At 49.2% G+C, this 20,767-nt stretch overlaps 1 protein-coding gene across 1 annotated transcript; it reads right to left on the reverse strand.

Moving 5' to 3' along the window:
- Window positions 1-4,928: 4,928 nt before the first annotated feature.
- On the reverse strand, window positions 4,929-5,547 carry LOC147986093 (uncharacterized). Its single transcript, XM_087541871.1, has 2 exons — window positions 5,416-5,547; window positions 4,929-5,354 (listed from the first exon to the last, which is right to left on the reverse strand). The coding sequence occupies exons 1-2, from the start codon at window positions 5,545-5,547 to the stop codon at window positions 4,929-4,931; spliced, it is 558 nt and encodes a 185-aa protein (XP_087397997.1).
- Between the last annotated feature and the right edge of the window lie 15,220 nt (window positions 5,548-20,767).

Genomic DNA, 20,767 nt, shown 5'->3' on the forward strand with positions numbered 1-20,767 from the left:
AACCTGATAAGCTCAAACCCAAATCAAAGAAGTGCATCTTCATAGGATACCCAAAAGAAACTGTTTGGTACACCTTCTATCACATATCTAAAGTCAGGATCTTTGTTGCTAAGAGTGGATCCTTTCTAGAGAAGGAGTTTCTCTCGAAAGAAGTGAGTGGGAGGAAACTAGAACTTGATGAGGTAACTGTATCTTCTCTCGAATTGGAAAGTAGTTCATCAGAGAAATATGTTCGTGTGATGCCTACACCAACTAGAGAGGAAGTTAATGATGATGATCACGAAACTTTGGATCAAGTTACTATAGAACTTTGTAGGTCAACCAGAGCACGATCCGAGCCAGAGTGGTACGGTAATCCTTTACTGGAAGTCGTGTTACTAGACCATGATGAACTTATGAACTATGAGGAAGCGATGATGAGCCCAGATTTCGCAAAATGGCTTGAGGCCATGAAATCTGAGATGGGATCCATGTATGAGAACAAAGTATGGACTTTGGTGGACTTGCCCAATGATCGGAAAGCCATATAGAATAAATGGATCTTCAAGAGGAAGACGGACGCTGATAGTAGTGTTACTATCTACAATGCTCGAATAGTCGAAAATAGTTTTTGACAAGTTCAAGGTGTTGATTACGATGAGATTTTCTCATTCGTAGCGATGCTTAAGTCTGTCCGAATCATGTTAGCAAATTGCCACATTTTATGAAATCAGGAAAATGGATATCAAAACTACATTCCTTAATGGATTTCTTAAAGAAGAGTTGTATATGATGCAACCAGAAGGTTTTGTCAATCCTAAAGGTGCTAACAAAATGTGCAAGCTCCAGTGATCCATCTATGGACTAGTGCAAGCATCTCAGAGTTGGAATATACGCTTTGATAAGTTGATCAAAGCATATAGTTTTATACAGACTTGCGGTGAAGCCTGTATTTACAAGAAAGTGAGTGGGAGCACTATAGCCTTTCTGATAAGTATATGTGAATGCCATATTGTTGCTCGAAAATGCTGTAGAATTTTCTTGAAAGCACAAAGGAGTTTTTGAAAGGAGTTTTTCAAAGAAAGACCTCGGTGAAGCTTCTTACATATTGGGCATCAAGATCTATAGAGATAGATCAAGACACTTGATAAAGATTTTTCAATGATTACATAACTTGACAAGATTTTTGAAGTAGCTCAAAATGGAACAGTCAAAGAAGGAGTTCTTGAAGGAAATATGCCCTAGAGGTAATAATAAAGTTGTTATTTATATTTCCTTATATCATGATAAATGTTTATTATTCATGCTAGAATTGTATTAACCGAAAACTTAGTACATGTGTGAACAGATAGACAAACAGAGTGTCACTAGTTGCCACTACTTGACTACCTCGTTGAATAAATGATGGTTATGTCTCCTAACCATAGACATGAGTTGTCATTGGATTAACAGGATCATATCGTTGGAGAATGATGTGATTGACTTGACCCATCCGTTAGCTTAGCACGATGATCGTTTAGTTTGTTGCTATTACTTTCTTCATGACTTATACATGTTCCTATGACTATGAGATTATGCAAATCTTGAGTACCGGAGGAACACTTTGTGTGCTACCAAATGTCACAATGTAACTGGGTGATTATAAAGGTGCTCTACAGGTGTCTCCGATGGTACTTGTTGAGTTGACATAAATCGAGATTAGGATTTGTCACTCCAATTGTCGGAGAGGTATCTCTGGGCCCTCTCGGAAATGCACGTCACTATAAGCCTTGCAAGCATTGTGACTAATGAGTTAGTTGCGGGATGATGCATTACGGAATGAGTAAAGAGACTTGCCGGTAACGAGATTGAACTAGGTATAAGGATACCCATGATCGAATCTTGGGCCAGTAACATACCGATGACAAAGGGAACAATGTATGTTGTTAGGCGGTTTGACCGATAAAGATCTTCGTAGAATATGTAGGAACCAATATGAACATCCAGGTTCCGCTATTGGTTATTGACCGGAGACGAGTCTCGGTCATGTCTACATAGTTCTCGAACCCGTAGGGTCTGCACGCTTAAAGTTCGGTGACGATCGGTATTATGAGTTTATGTGTTTTGATGTACCGAAGGTAGTTCAGAGTCCCAGATGTGATCACGGACATGATGAGAAGTCTCAAAATGGTCGAGACGTAAAGATTGATGTATTGGACGGCTATGTTCGGACAACGGAAGTGTTCCGGATGGTTTCGGAGAAAACCGGAGTGCCGGAGGGTTTACCGGAACCCCCCGGGGAAGTATTGGGCCTTAGTGGGCCTGAGGGGAGAGAGAGGGAAGCAGCCCAGGAGGTGGTGCGCCCCTCCCATGAGGAGTCCGAATTGGACTAGGGGAGGGGGGCGCGGCCCCTCTTTCCCTCTCCCTCTCCCTCTCTTTCCCTCCCCCTCCCCCCTTCCTAGTAGGACTAGGAAAGGATGAATCCTACTCCTACTAGGAGGAGGATTCCTCCTCTCCTTGGGGTGCACCAAGGCTGGCCGGCCTCCCCCTTGCTCCTTTATATACGAGGGCGGGGGGCACCTAAAGACACACAAGTTTATTGTTCCAAGCCGTGTGCGGTGCCCCCTCTACCATAATCCACCTCGATCATATTGTAGCAGTGCTTAAGCGAAGCCCTGCGTCGGTAGCAACATCATCATCGTCATCACGCCGTCGTGCTGACGGAACTCTCCCACAAAGCTCTGCTGGATCGGAGTTCGTGGGGCGTCATCGAGCTGAACGTGTGCTGAACTCAGAGATGTCGTGCGTTCGGTACTTGGATCGGTCGGATCGTGAAGACGTACAACTACATCAACCGCGTTCTCATAACGCTTCTGCTTATGGTCTAAGAGGGTACGTGGACGATACTCTCCCCTCTCGTTGCTATGCATCACCATGATCTTGCGTGTGCGTAGGATTTTTTTTGAAATTACTACGTTCCCCAACAGTGGCATCCGAGCCAGGTTTATGCATAGATGTTATATGCACGAGTAGAACACAAAGGAGTTGTGGGCGTGAGTATATATATATTTCTTGCCATCACTAGTTGATTCTTGATTCAGCAGCATTGTTGGATGAAGCGGCCTAGACCGACCTTACGCGTATGCTTACGCGACACTGGTTCTACCGACGTGCTTCACACACAGGTGGCTAGTGGGTGTCTGTTTCCCCAGCTTTAGTTGAATCGGATTCAATGAACAGGGTTCTTTCTGAAGATCAAAAACGTGTTGTGGTTTTTGATGCGTAGGTAAGAACGGTTCTTGCTAAGCCCATAGCAGCCACGTAAAACTTGCAACAACAAAGTAGAGGACGTCTAACTTGTTTTTGCAGGGCATGTTGTGATGTTATATGGTCAAGACATGATGCTAAATTTTATTGTATGAGATGATCATGTTTTTTAGCACAGTTATCGGCAACTGGCAGGAGCCATATGGTTGTCGCTTTATTGTATGAAATGCAATCGCCATGTAATTGCTTTACTTTATCACTAAGCGGTAGCAATAGTCGTGGAGGCAATAGTTGGCGTGACGACAACGATGCTTCGATGGAGATCAAGGTATCAAGCCGGTGACGATGGTGATCATGACGGTACTTTGGAGATGGAGATCACAGGCACAAGATGATGATGGCCATATCATATCACTTATATTGATTGCATGTGATGTTTATCTTTTATGCATCTTATTTTGCTTAGACCGACGGTAGCATTATAAGATGATCTCTCACTAAATTTCAAGGTATAAGTGTTCTCCCTGAGTATGCACCGTTGTGAAAGTTTGTCGTGCCGAGACACCACGTGATGATCGGGTGTGATAAGCTCTATGTTCACATACAATGGGTGCAAGCCAGTTTTTCACACGCAGAATACTCGAGTTAAACTTGACGAGCCTAGCATATGCAGATTTGGCCTCAGAACACTGAGACCGAAAGGGCGAGCGTGAATCATATAGTAGATATGATCAACATAGTGATGTTCACCATTGAAAACTACTCCATATCACGTGATGATCGGACATGGTTTAGTTGATATGGATCACGTGATCACTTAGATGATTAGAGGCATGTTTGTCTATGGTAGAAACTAGGGTTCTACCCGGTCTAAGGCGTAGCCTGTAAGGGAAGGAGGGAGGAGGTCGGAGGAGATTGCGCGGCGGCCGGCGGCTGGGCACCGTCCTTGCGGCTGGTGCGATAGCGGCAGACGCAAGAGGCGGCTAGGGTTTAGGTCTCCCGGCTCCCCAAGGGAAGACGAGCAAATATTGATTGCTTCTTACTTGATTAGATTGATACATGTCCTCTCCTTATATAGAGAGGTTTACTTGACTCCTAAGAAAACGATCCTAATACGATAAGATAATTGGGCTAAGCCCCTAATTAAGATACTTGGGCCATAACCCACTGGGCTAAGCCCCTATGCTGGTCATAACACTTCTCCCTGCCTGCACAAACAGCTTGTCCTCGAGCTGTAAGGTGGGGAAGCGCTTGCTGAACTTCTCGAGGTGATCAACCAGCGTCAAACACCTTCGCGACAGCTGGGTCGGCAAGGTCGGCGGTGACGGCGTCCTCCGGAATGTAGTCTGCAACCTCCAGGTAGACGAGTCGCGGGCAGGCGTGGCCGAGCGTGTAGGGCTCGTCGCAGTTGATGCACAACCCTTGGCGGCGACGCTCGAGTAGCTCGCCGAGGTGAGCCGGCGGAACAGGCGCGCCGCAGTCGCGGCGAGGGGTGCCACGGAAGCCTGAGAAGGCCGACCCTGAGTGGGATCTGGCCAGGGTAGCGACCTAGTGGCCCGGAAAGGTGACTCTAGTTGGGCGGCCACCGCGCGACGCTCGAACGCGCGGGTGTAGTACATGGCCGTCTGGATATCCTGGGGTCCCCGAAGCTCCACGTCCACGCGGATGTGATCCGGAAGTCCACCGACAAAGAGGTCGGCCCGCTACTGCGCCGTCACGCCCAATGCGTGGCATGCCAGGGCCTGGAAACGGTCGGCGAAGTCCTGAACCGTGGAGGTGAAGGGAAGGCGGCCTAGCTCCGCCAGGCGGCTCCCGCGGTTCGGGGGCCCAAAACGAAGGAGGCAGAGCTCGCGGAAGCGCTCCCAAGGGGGCATGCTGCCCTCGTCCTGCTCGAGGGCGTAGTACCACGTCGATGCCACACCGCGGAGGTGGTAAGAGGCGAGCCAGGTGCGCTCCGAGGCGAGGGTACGCTGCCCGCGAAAGAACTGGTTGCACCAGTTGAGCCAGTTGAGGGGGTCCTCTGTGCCGTCATAGGCAACGAAGTCAATCTTGGCGAACCGCGACGGTGTCTGGGTCGGAGCATTGTGTCGAGGTGGGTCGGAGGTGTGGAGCAGCGAGGCGGGTGGCGCCTGGTCGGAGTACTACGGGTAAGGCTCCGCGGAGCTGGATGGCCCGCCGAACTGCGGAAACGGGATCGGCTGCTCCGGAGCCGTGGTGTAGACCGGCGATGGCGAAGACCCACCCGCCCAAGCTGGTAGTGGCGACAAGGAGGCCGGAAACCGAACCTGATGTATCGGAAGGCCGGCCGGCGAGGATGCCCATGAGTTGGGCAGAGGTGGTGCCGGTGGTTGCAGTGTCGGCTGTGGAGGGTGGGCAGGTGCGTCGGTTGCCGCAGGGGAAGGAGGTGGCAGATGCCACAGAGGAGCTGCGGCCAGAGTGGTCTCAACGGGGTGCCCCGCTTGGAACGGCAGTGCTACCTCTTGAGCACTACTTTGGTTTTCCCTTGAAGAGGAAAGGGTGATGCAGCAAAGTAGCGTAAGTATTTCCCTCAGTTTTTGAGAACCAAGGTATCAATCCAGTAGGAGGCTACACGCGAGTCCCTCGCACCTGCACAAAACAAATAAATCCTCGCAACCAACGCGATAAGGGGTTGTCAATCCCTACACGGTCACTTACGAGAGTGAGATCTGATAGATATGATAAGATAATATTTTTGGTATTTTTATGATAAAGATGCAAAGTAAAATAAAAGGCAATGAAAATAACTAAGTGTTGGAAGATTAATATGATGGAAGATAGACCCGGGGGCCATAGGTTTCACTAGTGGTTTCTCCCAGGAGCATAAGTATTTTATGGTGGGTGAACAAATTACTGTTGAGCAATTGACAGAATTGAGCATAGTTATGAGAATATCTAGGTATGATCATGTATATAGGCATCACGCCCGAGATAAGTAGACCGACTCCTGCCTGCATCTACTACTATTACTCCACACATCGACCGCTATCCAGCATGCATCTAGAGTATTAAGTTCATAAGAATAGAGCAACGCTTTAAGCAAGATGACATCATGTAGAGGGATAAATTCATGCAATATGATAAAAAAACCCCACCTTGTTATCCTCGATGGCAACAATACAATACGTGCCTTGCTGCCCCTACTGTCACTGGGAAAGGACACCATAAGATTGAACCCAAAGCTAAGCACTTCTCTGATTGCAAGAAAGATCAATCTAGTAGGCCAAACCAAACTGATAATTCGAAGAGACTTGCAAAGATAGCCAATCATACATAAAAGAATTCAGAGGAGATTCAAATATTGTTCATAGATAAACTTGATCATAAACCCACAATTCATCGGTGTCAACAAACACACCGCAAAAGAAGATTACATCGAATAGATCTCCACGAGAGAGGGGGAGAACATTGTATTGAGATCCAAAAAGAGAGAAGAAGCCATCTAGCTAATAACTATGGACCCGAAGGTCTGAGGTAAACTACTCACACTTCATCGGAGAGGCTATGGTGTTGATGTAGAAGCCCTCCGTGATCGATGCCCCCTCCGGCGGAGCTCCGGAATAGGCCCCAAGATGGGATCTCGTGGATACAGAAAGTTACGGCGGTGGAATTAGGGTTTTGGCTATGTATTTGATCGTTTGGGGGTATGTAGGTATATATAGGAGGAAGGAGTACGTCGGTGGAGCAACAAGGGGCCCACAAGGGTGGAGGGCGCGCCTGGGGAGGGGGGGGTAGGCGTGCCCCCTACCTCGTGGCTTCCTTGTTGGTTGCTTGACGTAGGGTCCAAGTCTCCTGGATCTTGTTCGTTCCAAAAATCACGTTCCCGAAGGTTTCATTCCGTTTGGACTCCGTTTGATATTCCTTTTCTTCAAAACCCTAAAATAGGCAAAAAAAAACAACAATTCTGGGCTGGGCCTCCAGTTAGTAGATTAGTCCCAAAAATAATATAAAAATGTATAATAAAGCCCAATAATGTCCAAAACAGAATATAATATAGCATGGAACAATAAAAAATATAGATACTTTGGAGACGTATCAGGCAGCAGCGGCAACCCGGTGTAGGCCGGCGCACCTTGGGCCGGCCACGGCAGTGTGGGGGAGGGGCCCGCCTGGAACGGCAGCAGCGGCTGCCCGCTGTAGGCAGGCGCGCCCTGGGACGGCCACAGCAGCACGAGGGAGCCTGCATGGAACGGCTATGGTAGTGTGGGGTGGCCGTAGGCGGCGATCGGCGCAGTCGGCGGAGGTGCGTATGGCCCGGCCATGTATGGTTGGTACTGGTTCAGAAGGATTCCCTTGACGGCCGTCATGAGATCCCCCAAGGTATTGGTGACCTGTCCCGGCGTGAAGATGACGGTCGTTGGCGGTGCGGAAGTGATGGGGGCCGGGGGCGGTGAAGAGCCTGCGGTGGTGACCGGGCCTGACAGTGTGGAGGCCCCGATGGTGGTCATCGGGGCGGACGTCATTGGCGCGGTGGTCATCGGCGCGGAGGTGGAGACGGGCAGCGGCAGAGATGGTGTTGACGAACACATGATCGGACCCAAGTCTCTGGATACCAAATTGGTAGAAACTAGGGTTCTACCCGGTCTAGGGCGTAGCCTGTAAGGGAAGGAGGGAGGAGGTCGGAGGAGATTGCGCAGCCACCGGCGGCTGGGTGCCATCCTTACGGCTGGTGCGACGGCGGCAGACGCAAGAGGCGGCTAGGGCTTAGGTCTCCCGGCTCCCAAAGGGAAGCCGAGCAAATATTGATTGCTTCTTACTTGATTAGATTGATACATCTCCTCTCCTTATATAGAGAGGTTTACTTGACTCCTAAGCAAACGATCCTAATATGATAAGATAATTGGGCTAAGCCCCTAATTAAGATACTTGGGCCATAACCCACTGGGCTAAGCCCCTATGCCGGTCATGAAATTCTAAGTGGGAGTTCTTAAGTAATATGATTAATTGAACTTTAATTTATCATGAACATAGTACCTGATAGTATTTTGCATGTCTATGTTTTTGTAGATAGATAGCCCGTGCTATTGTTCCATTGAATTTTAATGCGTTCCTTGAGAAAGCAAAGTTGAAAGGTGATGGTAGCAATTACACGGACTGGGTCCGTAACTTGAGGATTATCTTCATTGCTGCACAGAAGAATTACGTCCTGGAAGCACCGCTAGGTGCCAAACCCGCTGCAGGAGCAACGCCATATGTTATGAACATCTGGCAGAGCAAAGCTGATGACTACTCGGTAGTTCGGTGTGCCATGCTTTACGGCTTAGAACCGGGACTTCAACGATGTTTTGAACGTCATGGAGCATATGAGATGTTCCAGGAGTTGAAGTTAATATTTCAGGCAAATGCCCGGATTGAGAGATATGAAGTCTCCAATAAGTTCTACAGCTGCAAGATGGAGGAGAATAGTTCTGTCAGTGAACATATACTCAGAATGTCTGGGTTCCACAACCACTTGACTCAACTGGGAGTTAATCTTCCTGATGATATTGTCATTGACAGAGTTCTTCAATCACTGCCACCAAGCTACAAGAGCTTTGTGATGAACTATAATATGCAAGGGATGAATAAGATGATTCCCGAGCTCTTCGTAATGCTAAAGGTTGCGGAGGTAGAAATCAAGAAGGCACATCAAGTGGTGATGGTCAACAAGACCACCAGTTTCAAGAAAAAGGGTAAAGGGAAGAAGGGGAATTTCAAGAAGAACGGCAAGCAAGTTGCTGCTCAAGTGAAGAAACCTAAGTCTGGACCTAAGCCTGAGACTGAGTGCTTTTACTGCAAAGGGACTGGTCACTGCAAGCGGAACTGCCCCAAGTATTTGGCGGATAAGAAGGATGGCAAGGTGAACAAAGGTATATGTGATATACATGTTATTGATGTGTACCTTACTAATGCTCGTAGTAGCACCTGGGTATTTGATACTGGTTCTGTTGCTAATATTTGCAACTCGAAACATGGGCTATGGATTAAGCGAAGATTGACTAAGGACGAGGTGACGATGCGCGTGGGAAATGGTTCCAAAGTCGATGTGATCGCGGTCGGCACGCTACCTCTACATCTACCTTTGGGTTTAGTTTTAGACCTAAATAATTGTTATTTGGTGACAGCGTTGAGCATGAACATTATATCTGGATCTTGTTTGATGCGAGACGGTTATTCATTTAAATATGAGAATAATGGTTGTTCTATTTATATGAGTAATATCTTTTATGATCATGCACCCTTGAAGAGTGGTCTATTTTTGATGAATCTCGATAGTAGAGATACACATATTCATAATATTGAAGCTAAAAGATGCAGAGTTGATAATGATAGTGCAACTTATTTGTGGCACTGCCGTTTAGGTCATATTGGTGTAAAGCGCATGAAGAAACACCATTCTGATGGACTTTTGGAATCACTTGGTACTTGCGAACCATGCCTCATGGGCAAGATGACTAAAACGCCTTTCTCCGGAACTATGGAGCGAACAACAGATTTGTTGGAAATCATACATACTGATGTATGTGATCCGATGAATATTGAGGCTCGCGGCGGGTATCGTTATTGTCTCACCTTTACAGATGATTTGAACAGATATGGGTATATCTACTTGACGAAACATAAGTCTGAAACATTTGAAAAGTTCAAAGAATTTCAGAGTGAAGTGGAAAATCATCGTAACAAGAAAATAAAGTTTCTACGATCTGATCGTGGAGGAGAATATTTGAGTTATGAGTTTGGTCTTCATTTGAAACAATGCGGAATAGTTTCGCAACTCACGCCACCCGGAACACCATAGCGTAATGGTGTGTTCGAACATCGTAATCATACTTTACTAGATATGGTGCAATCTATGATGTCTCTTACTGATTTACCGCTATCGTTTTGGGGTTATGCTTTAGAGACGGCCGCATTCACGTTAAATAGGGCACCATCAACATCCGTTGAGACGACGCCTTATGAACTATGGTTTGGCAAGAAACTAAAGTTGTCCTTTCTTAAAGTTTGGGGCTGCGATGCTTATGTGAAAAAGCTTCAACCTGATAAGCTCAAACCCAAATCGGAGAAATGTGTCTTCATAGGATACCCAAAGGAGACTGTTGGGTACACCTTCTATCACAGATCCGAAGGCAAGACATTCGTTGCTAAGAATGGATCCTTTCTAGAGAAGGAGTTTCTCTCAAAAGAAGTGAGTGGTAGGAAAGTAGAACTTGATGAGGTAACTATACCTGCTCCCTTATTGGAAAGTAGTTCATCATAGAAATCTGTTCGTGTGACTCCTACACCAATTAGTGAGGAAGCTAATTTTGAAGATCATATAACTCCAGATCAAGTTACTACCGAAACTCATAGGTCAACTAGAGTAAGATCCGCACCAGAGTGGTATGGTAATCCTGTTCTGGGAGTCATGTTACTTGACCATGACGAACCTACGAACTATGAGGAAGTGATGATGAGCCCAGATTCTGTAAAAATGGCTTGAGGCCATGAAATCTGAGATGGGATCCATGTATGAGAACAAAGTGTGGACTTTGGTTGACTTGCCCGATGATCGGCAAGCCATCGAGAATAAATGGATCTTCAAGAAGAAGACTGACGCTGATGGTAATGTTACTGTCTACAAAGCTCGACTTGTTGCGAAAGGTTTTCGACAAGTTCAAGGAGTTGACTACGATGGGACTTTCTCACCTGTAGTGATGCTTAAGTCCGTCTGAATCATGTTAGCAATGGGCGCATTTTATGATTATGAAATTTGGCAAATGGATGTAAAGACTGCATTCCTGAATGGATTTCTGGAAGAAGAGTTGTATGTGATGCAACCTGAAGGTTTTATCGATACGAAGGGTGCTAACAAAGTGTGCAAGCTCCAGCGATCCATCTATGGACTGGTGCAAGCATCTCAGAGTTGGAATAAACGTTTTGATAGTGTGATCAAAGCATATGGTTTTATACAGACTTTTGGAGAAGCCTGTATTTACAAGAAAGTGAGTGGGAGCTCTGTAGCATTTCTAATATTATATGTGGATGACACATTGCTGATTGGAAATGATATAGAATTTCTGGATAGCATAAAAGGATACTCGAATAAGAGTTTTTCAATGAAAGACCTCGGTGAAGCTGCTTATATATTGGGCATCAAGATCTATACAGATAGATCAAGACGCTTAATTGGACTTTCACAAAGCACATACCTTAATAAAGTTTTGAAGAAGTTCAAAATGGATCAAGCAACGAAAGGGTTCTTGCATGTGTTACAAGGTGTGAAGTTAAGTCAGACTCGATGCCCGACCACTGCAGAAGATAGAGAGAAAATGAAAGATGTTCCCTATGCTTCAGCCATAGGCTCTATCATGTATGCAATGTTGTGTACCAGACCTGATGTGTGCCTTGCTATTAGTTTAGCAGGGAGGTACCAAAGTAATCCAGGAGTGGATCACTGGACAGCGGTCAAGAACATCCTGAAATACCTGAAAAGAACTAAGGATATGTTTCTCGTTTATGGAGGTGACAAAGAGCTCGTCGTAAATGGTTATGTCGATGCAAGCTTTGACACTGATCCGGATGACTCTAAGTCACAAACCGGATACATGTTTTTATTAAACGGTGGAGCTGTCAGTTGGTGCAGTTCTAAGCAAAGCACCGTGGCGGGATCTATGTGTGAAGCAGAGTACATAGCTGCTCCGGAAGTAGCAAATGAAGGAGTCTGGATGAAGGAGTTCATATCCGATCTAGGTGTCGTACCTAGTGCATCGGGTCCAATGAAAATCTTTTGTGACAATACTGGTGCAATTGCCTTGGCAAAGGAATCCAGATTTCACAAAAGAACCAAGCACATCAAGAGACACTTCAATTCCATCCGCGATCAAGTCAAGGAGGGAGACATAGAGATTTGCAAGATACATACGAATCTGAATGTCGCAGACCCATTTGTCGTGGTTCTGACTCTGACAGTGATGTAGGGGGGTGAGTATGGAGAGGCTAGATCCTAGCTATTGGGAAGTGTTTACACGCGAGGTTTACGAGTTCAGGACCTTCTCGGAGGAAGTAATAGCCCTACGTCTCGGAGCCCGGAGGCGGTCGACTGGATTATGCGTGTATGGATTACAGGGGTGCCTTCAAGTCGATTGATAGGTGATTTCTTCTGGGGATGTCCTTGGGTAGGACTCTTTGGACGGGTCCGTGCCCCTACCCTAGGTACATAGCTTCATCATTAGCCCCGGAATGGATCGAGGTTAGAGTGGGGAAAGAGTTGGGGATCCTTTCCGACCGGTTCATTGGGGCCGTATGAGTGCCTCGTTTAGGGTTCGTTGTCACGGATGACGTTACCAACCTCTTTCAGTCGCCTTGATCCATTCCAGGCCTTTCGTCGAGTGAATATCTTTGCTTGCGACATGCCAAGTGTTGGTGCGAGCGGGATACTCTGTTTTTGGCAAGTGGTTCTGCGGCCCGCGGATCTCACGGGATTCGGATTTTGGGGAGCGCGCGGGACGGGAGCAGCCGCAGTAATCGGAAGTGATAAAGCGAAAACTCCTCGATCCTCGCGTCACCTTTTTCGCCACGTACTGCGCGCGCGTCTGCTGGGGGATTTGACTGGACTGCCTGGGCCTACCAGTCAGCCACTCGGGAGCGGCCCCTTATAAGTTGCCGGCTCGGGGTTTCCAAGCCGTGCGCTTCTCTTCTTCTTCCTTCTTCTTCTCTCCCTTCGCCAGCCCTCCCGTGACCTTCGGCTGTACCCTAGCGCCGTTAGCCCGTGTGAGACCTCGCCGGCGACGATGGTGAAGGGCAAGACCACTGCTTTGGAGCGCGCGAAGAAGGTGGCGGCGGCGGGGAAAGGAAAGAGGTCTGCACGAGGCGGATGTTCCTCCCGGACCGCCCTGCCCAAGGGTTGGATTCAGGGCGACTGGATGCCATCGGTGCTCCGGCAGGAGGGTCTCGACGACATGGTCGAGGGAGGAGCCATTCCCCACGAGGCTGCGCGTCTCCCGGGGGGGAGATCGAACCTCAACCCCGCGACAATGAGTGCGTGCTCCTCGCCACCCACATCGACCGAGGGTTTTCTCTGCCTCCCCATCCATTCTTCCGGAGCTTCTTGAATTTCTTCGGAGCGCAGCTCCATCACTTTACCCCCAACTCCATAGTCTATCTTGCTGCGTTCATTTCCATGTGCGAGGCCTTCCTGGGTTGCGGTCTGCATTGGGGGCTTTTCAAGCATATCTTTACTTGCCGCTCTCAGTCGGTTAAAAAGGCCAAGTCGAGTGATGAGAAGACGCAAGTGATCCAGCTGTGCGGGGGCCTGGCGATCCAGACGAGGGGGAAGAACTGTTTTCCCTCTATCACCTTCCCGGAGTCCGTCCGCGGCTGGCAGTCGACCTGGTTCTACTGCCAGGACCAGGCGACCCCCGGACAGTCGACCGGTCTTCCTCCTTTTTCCCTCGACCGAGCCGAGAAGCCTATCTCTCTGAAAGTCACGCCAGAGGAGAGGGCCCAAGTCAAGGTATTGGCGGGTCGAGTGGTTGAGCTTGTCCGTGAGGGGGTGACTGGGATGGACCTGTTGGAGGTCTTTCTCCAGAGGTGCATCCAACCGCTCCAGGCACGAGACCACCCGATGTGGCTGTATTCTGGCCTTGACGACATCACTCAGATCCACCCGGAGGAGGTCACCGAGGAGATGCTGGAGGGGTGGCTGTCAAGCATCACGGGGAACAAAGACAACCCCCGAGGAGCCAGAAGGGTAATTCCACTCGACAACTCATATGAGGTGGATCAGGTATGTCTTTGTGTCGGATATCTGGCCTTTTGTATTGGTCTTCTTTGGGTAAGTCGATTGACTTTCGTCTTGTCTGTTGTCTTCCAAGCGACCACTGAGATGTACTCGACGCCCAACGGGGCACAAGGGTCGACTGAGGAAGGTGAGGGGAGCGGAGGCGAGAGCGGGGACGACCAGGGCGAGTGGGAGTCCAACGGCGAGGGAGAGGAAGGCGACGACATCTTCTCCAGCGAAGAGGAGGAGGAGGCCGAACCCTCCCGCCCGGAGGGGCGATCCAAGCTCACCCACGATCCAGCGCAGGAACGTGGCAAGGCGACTGCTCCTGTTGGGCAGTCGTCGAAACGCCCTCGGACCTCTTCTCCTCCGCCGACCGGGAAGCCTCCCAAGCACCCACGAGCGACGCCATCCAAGCCTCCCAAGGCCTTGCCCAAGATGAAGATAGCTGTTCCCACCATTTCCGGGTAACAATAACACTTGCTTTCTTTGGTCGACTGTGGACGGATCTTTGGTCGATTCACTGGGCCAATTGACTAACTTTCGAGATTTGAAGTGGTGCAAATTCTGAGGTCTCCGCCAGGAACGACGACCAAGAGATGGAGGACGCTGTCACCTCCAACCCTGGTACGATCACTGACGTCCTGCTTTCGAGTCGACTGGAACTTTATTGCGACTCTGGTCGATTGAATGTTTTCCTTGCAGCTCCTCCTCATGTTATTGACCTCCCGGACGACGACGGCAACGAACCACTGAGGGTGAAGAGGAAGAAGAAGGCGTTGGCTGGCAAGACTCCGCAATCCACTCCGGCGCCTGAGGCCGTAGTTCGGGACGATGGCAAACCCACTCGGGTGTCCGTGACTTTCCTTGTTCCTCTGACGAGTGTGCGGCCTTCAGCGTCGACTGCGGATCCGTCTTCGCTTTTTGCTGCGTACCCCGTCCCTGAGGACCAAGCGGCTGCTGCGAAAGAGGCTGTACGCCAGGCTGGAATCATGATGGAACAGGTGAAAGTGGCTCGGGAGGCTTGCCAGGCGGCTTATGACGCAAGTTCGGCTCTTCAGAGCAATGTCCAGGTCAGTCGACTTCAACACTTGGTCTGTTTCGATATGTCCTTTGAAGAATCTCTTTTCCGAAGAACTTTAAGTTTGTACACCCACTGGGTGTGTTTGCCAATTCTTGGACGAGTGGGGGCAGGCTAAGTGCACCCACTGGGTGTAGTCCCCGAGACTATGGTGGACAGGCTAAGTGTTGGCAGTCGACTGTAGTCTTTAAATTGAGTCGTTGTAGTTGAGTTTCTTCGCTCTGTCTGATCGGGTCATGTCGAATGGAACGGTATCCTGTCGACTGCGGGCAGTCGACGTCTTTCTCTCTTCTTTTTTTCTTTTTTTTACTGTGGGGGCACGCTGAGTGCACCCACTGGGTGTAGTTCCCGAGGCTACTGTCGAATGTTTCGCTTCGGCTGTAGTCTTAGAAACTCCATTATTGTCTCTTAACTGCTCGGAAGCGACTTGTCTTGGACTCGACTTCAGGGGTCGGTCGGGTGGGATAGGAACCGGTGGGGGCACGCTAAGTGCACCCACTGGGTGTAGTCCCCGAGACTATGGTGGACTGCTGGCAGTCGACCGTAGTCTTAGTATTTATTGCCTTTGTTGCTCTTTTTTTTTACTGAAATTGTAACTCCTCCCCTTTGACTTCAGAAATCTTATGATCTTGGAACCCGCTTGGCTGACTTGGAGAAGCAGCAAATTCAAATGAACCTTGATCTGGAGCTGGCTAGGACAGAGCTGCAGAAGGTCAGAGATGGCGCCGCAGGTAAGACGCCTTTGTCGACTGGTTAGTTTTTAGGCTTGAGTATCTTTTCGCTTTCTCCGACTCAACCATCATTTTTTGCAGAAAAACTGAAAGAAGCTCTGGCGAAGAAGGATCAGGACTTGGCTGCTGCCCGTAAGGAGGCTGATGATAAGACCGCTCTGGCCGCACAGAAGCTGGCTTCGGTCGACCAATTAGAAGGAGAGAATACCAAGTTGAAGACCGCTCTGAATGAAGCCAACAGGGAGTGTTCGCGTTGGAAGAAGGAGAACCTCACCCTGAACGAGAAGATGGAAGGCGTCGCTCGTAGGAGGGACGACCTGGAGGGCTACTTGAGGAGCTTTGCCAAGAAGTTATATATCAAGCTCGAAGGTGCACACTCAGTTCCGACTGGTTTTTTTTTGTGTCGACTCAGTTTTACGAAATTTGACTTATCCTTGGGTCGTGTATGCAGAACTTTGCCAGAACTTTGAAGAGGAGACTGGGCGGATCGAAACAGGTTTGGATCCAATCAACTCTCCGGTGAAAGATGAAGCTGCCATGAACCTGCTCCGACTGGAATCTCGTGTTGACGGCGTCGTGGTTTACTTGGCTCGACTGAAGGTTGCCATGACGCGGATCGACCCGACGCTTTGGCCGGAGTCTTCTCTCCAGAATGATCTCGAGTCTCTGATGACTCGACTCAACGGAATCCCTGACCGAGTGCAGGAGTGGAAGAAGTCTTCAACTCGGTGTGGCGCTGACGTGGCTCTATCTCTGGTCCGCGTCCATTGCAAGGAGGTGCGGGAGGAGAAGCTGGCCGCCATCCAAGTCGCCAACACGAGGAAGCACAACTTCCAGGACTTCATGGAGACATTTATTGCTGCTGCTACCCGTATCGCAGATGGGATCGACTTGGATGAGTTTGTCGCCCCTGCCAGTCCTCCTCCTCCCGAGGAATGAAAAAACTTGCCTCGGAATGCCGAGTGTATTTTGTAATCCGTTAAACTCTGCCTTAAATTTGCCTCGGAATGCCGAGTGGAAGTGTAACAGTTAAACTCTGCCGAGCCGGGGGCTCGAGTACTTTGATCTGAGGTCTCTGGGACCTCTTAGGCTTTATTTGAACTTGATTTGTCGTTGAATCTCTTTGTGGATGACCCGTCGAGTGGAATTTGGTCTTCACTCGAAATAACTTTGTGTCTGTGGTGCAGCTCCGAAGGAGAAGGTGGCAGTCGACCTGTCCCTCGTTGTCCTTGGGGAATGAGATGTGTTTCATACTTAGGCGAGCGCTGGGCTGCAGCTAAGCCTCCGGGCGGGAGGTTTTCTCTCGCTCGGTAGGATTTCAAACTTAGGCGAGTGCTGACTGCAGCTAAGTCTCTTCGTAGGAGAACTTAGGCGAGTGCTGGACTGCAGCTAAGCCCCCGAGTGGGAGGTTTGCTCTCCACTCGGTAGGATTTTTCAAACTTAGGCGAGTGCTGACCGCAGCTAAGTCTCTTCGTAGGAGAGCTTAGGCGAGTGCTGGACTGCAGCTAAGCCCCCGAGTGGGAGGTTTGCTCTCCACTCGGTAGGATTTTTCAAACTTAGGCGAGTGCTGACTACAGCTAAGTCTCTTCGTAGGAGAACTTAGGCGAGCGCTGGACTGCGGCTAAGCCCCCGAGTGGGAGGTTTGCTCTCCACTCGGTAGGATTTTTCAAACTTAGGCGAGCGCTAGACTGCGGCTAATCACCTGAGTGGGAGGTTGCTCTCTAGTCGGTAGGATTTTTCAAACTTAGGCGAGTGCTGACTGCAGCTAAGTCTCTTCGTAGGAGAACTTAGGCGAGTGCTGGACTACAGCTAAGCCCCGAGTGGGAGGTTTTGCTCTCCACTCGGTAGGATTTTTCAAACTTAGGCGAGTGCTGACTGCAGCTAAGTCTCTTCGTAGGAGAACTTAGGCGAGTGCTGGACTGCAGCTAAGCCCCTGAGTGGGAGGTTTGCTCTCCACTCGGTAGGATTTTTCAAACTTAGGCGAGTGCTGACTGCAGCTAAGTCTCTTCGTAGGAGAATGTAGGCGAGCGCTGGACTGCAGCTAAGCCCCCGAGTGGGAGGTTTGCTCTCCACTCGGTAGGATTTTTCAAACTTAGGCGAGTGCTGACTGCAGCTAAGTCTCTTCGTAGGAGAACCTAGGCGAGTGCTGGACTGCGGCTAAGCCCCCGAGTGGGAGGTTTGCTCTCCACTCGGTAGGATTTTTTTTTGAACTTAGGCGAAACGGATTCGCGGCTAAGTCACCCACTGGGGGTTTTCGTATGTAAACAAAAGTGACAGCAATCATTGGAACACTCTTGTCTTTGATAAAAATGAACTGCGGAAGTTTCTCTTATTACATCTTTATAGGAAGGAACTTAAGTGTAAAAGTGGCGGAGCAGCTCCGCGTTCCAAGCTCGCGGCTCGTCGATCTGGCGATCAACATTGTAGAGGTGATACGCTCCATTGTGGAGGACTCTGGTGATGATGAAGGGGCCTTCCCAAGTAGGAGCAAGCTTGTGTGGTTTCTGTTGATCCACTCGGAGGACCAAATCTCCTTCTTGGAAGGCTCGACTCTTCACATGCCGGGCATGGAATCGACGCAAGTCTTGCTGATAAATGGTCGATCTGATCATGGCCATCTCTCTTTCTTCTTCCAGGAGGTCTACTGCATCTTGCCGAGCCTGTTCTGCTTCATCTTCGGTGTAAAGCTCGACTCGTGGAGCATTGTGAAGGAGATCACTTGGCAGAACGGCTTCGGCTCCATAAACAAGAAAGAATGGGGTTCTTCCAGTCGACCGGTTAGGGGTGGTCCTTAATCCCCACAGAACTGACGGAAGCTCGTCGACCCAGGCACCTGCCGCGTGCTTGAGATCTCGCATTAGTCGAGGTTTTAGTCCTTTGAGGATCAGACCATTTGCTCTTTCAGCTTGTCCATTCGACTGGGGATGGGCGACTGATGCATAGTCGACTCGAGTGCCTTGGGAGGCGCAAAAGGCTCTGAACTGGTCTGAATCGAAGTTTGACCCATTGTCAGTGATGATGCTGTGAGGGACTCCATATCTGAATGTTAGTCCTCTGACAAAACTGATAGCAGTGCGAGCATCGAGGTTCTTGATGGGTTTTGCTTCAATCCATTTGGTAAACTTGTCGACCGCCACAAGCACATGGGTGAAACCGCTCCTGCCCGTTCTCAGAGGACCAACCATGTCCAGTCCCCAGACAGCGAAGGGCCAGACGAGTGGAATGGCCTTCAGGGCTGATGCGGGCTTGCGTGACATGTTGGAGTAGAACTGACACCCCTCACACTTGTCGACTATCTCCTTTGCCATCTCATTTGCTCTTGGCCAGTAAAATCCCGCTCGGTATGCTTTGGCCACAATGGTCCGAGAGGACGCATGGTGGCCACAGGTCCCCGAGTGGATCTCATCAAGGATCATCTAACCTTCTTCCGATGTTATGTGCTTCTGACCGATTCCAGTCGCGCTTTCTCTGTACAACTGTCCTTTTATGACTGTGAAGGCCTTGGATCGACGGACGATCTGTCGAGCCTCTTCTTCGTCCCCCGGGAGTTCTTTTCTTAGGATATACGCGATGTACGGGACCGTCCAGTCGGGAGTGATCGCCAAGACTTCCATGATTAGGTCGACCACGGCAGGAACTTCGACTCCAGTCGGATCTGTGGCACTTTTCGGCTGCGGGGTTTCTTCTGTGAAGGGATCTTCTTGGACTGACGGTGAGTGGATGTGTTCCAGGAACACGTTGCTGGGAATGGCTTCCCTCTTGGAGCCTATCTTTGCCAGATCATCAGCTGCCTGATTTTTCAGTCGGGGAATGTGATGAAGCTCCAACCCCTCGAATTTCTTTTCTAGCTTTCTTACTGCGTTGCAGTAACCGGTCATAGCCGGACTTCTGACTTCCCACTCCTTCATCACTTGATTAACCACTAAATCCGAATCGCCATAGACCATGAGGCGATGGACGCCAAGTGAAATGGCCATGCGCAACCCATACAAAAGTGCTTCATACTCTGCTTTATTATTGGAGGAATCAAAGTGAATCTGGAGAACATATCTGAGCTTATCTCCTCTGGGGGAGACTAAGACTACTCCCGCGCCGGAACCATTAAGCATCTTAGATCCATCGAAGAACATGGTCCAGTGCTCCGAGTGAACCTGAGTCGGAAGTTGCTGTTCAATCCACTCGGCGATGAAATCTGCGATTGCTTGGGACTTGATAGCCTTCTTTTCCTCGAACTTGATATCTAAGGGAAGGAGTTCAATCACCCACTTGGCCACTCGACCAGTTGCATCTCTGTTGTGCAGAATCTCTGACAGTGGGGCGTCGCTGACGACTGTAATGGAGTGGTCAGAGAAGTAATGTGCAACCTTCTTTGTGGTCATGTAAATCCCATATACAAGCATCTGGTAATGAGGGTATCTTTGTTTTGAAGGGGTCAAAACTTTAGACACGTAATAGACTGGGCGCTGAACTCTGAAGGTCTTTCCTTCCTCTTCCCGCTCGACCGTAAGTACTGTGCTGATAACTTGTCCTGTGGCTGCAATGTAAATCAGCAAAGGTTCTTTGCTGATTGGGGCAGCAAGCACCGGCTGGGTGGAGAGCAGAGCTTTGAGATCTGCAAACGCTGCATCAGCTTCTGGACTCCACTCGAATTTGTCAAACTTCTTCATCAGTCGGTAAAGAGGCAAAGCCTTTTCACCGAGACGAGAAATGAATCGACTTAAAGCGGCCAAGCAGCCTGTAAGCTTTTGGACATCGTGCACGCATACAGGACGCTTCATCTGGAGTATGGTGCCAATTTGCTCAGGATGGGCGTCGATCCCTCGTTCGGAAACGAGAAAACCGAGCAACTTTCCACCTGGAACTCCGAATGTGCACTTTGATGGATTGAGCTTGATATCATACCTCCTGAGATTGGCAAAGGTTTCAGCAAGGTCAGCCCGCAGGTCGGAACCTTTTCGGGACTTGACCACG

Source organism: Triticum urartu, chromosome 2A, assembly GCF_056163025.1.
Source record: "Triticum urartu cultivar PI428250 chromosome 2A, HENAU_Tu73, whole genome shotgun sequence".
Classification (NCBI taxonomy): Eukaryota; Viridiplantae; Streptophyta; class Magnoliopsida; order Poales; family Poaceae; genus Triticum; species Triticum urartu.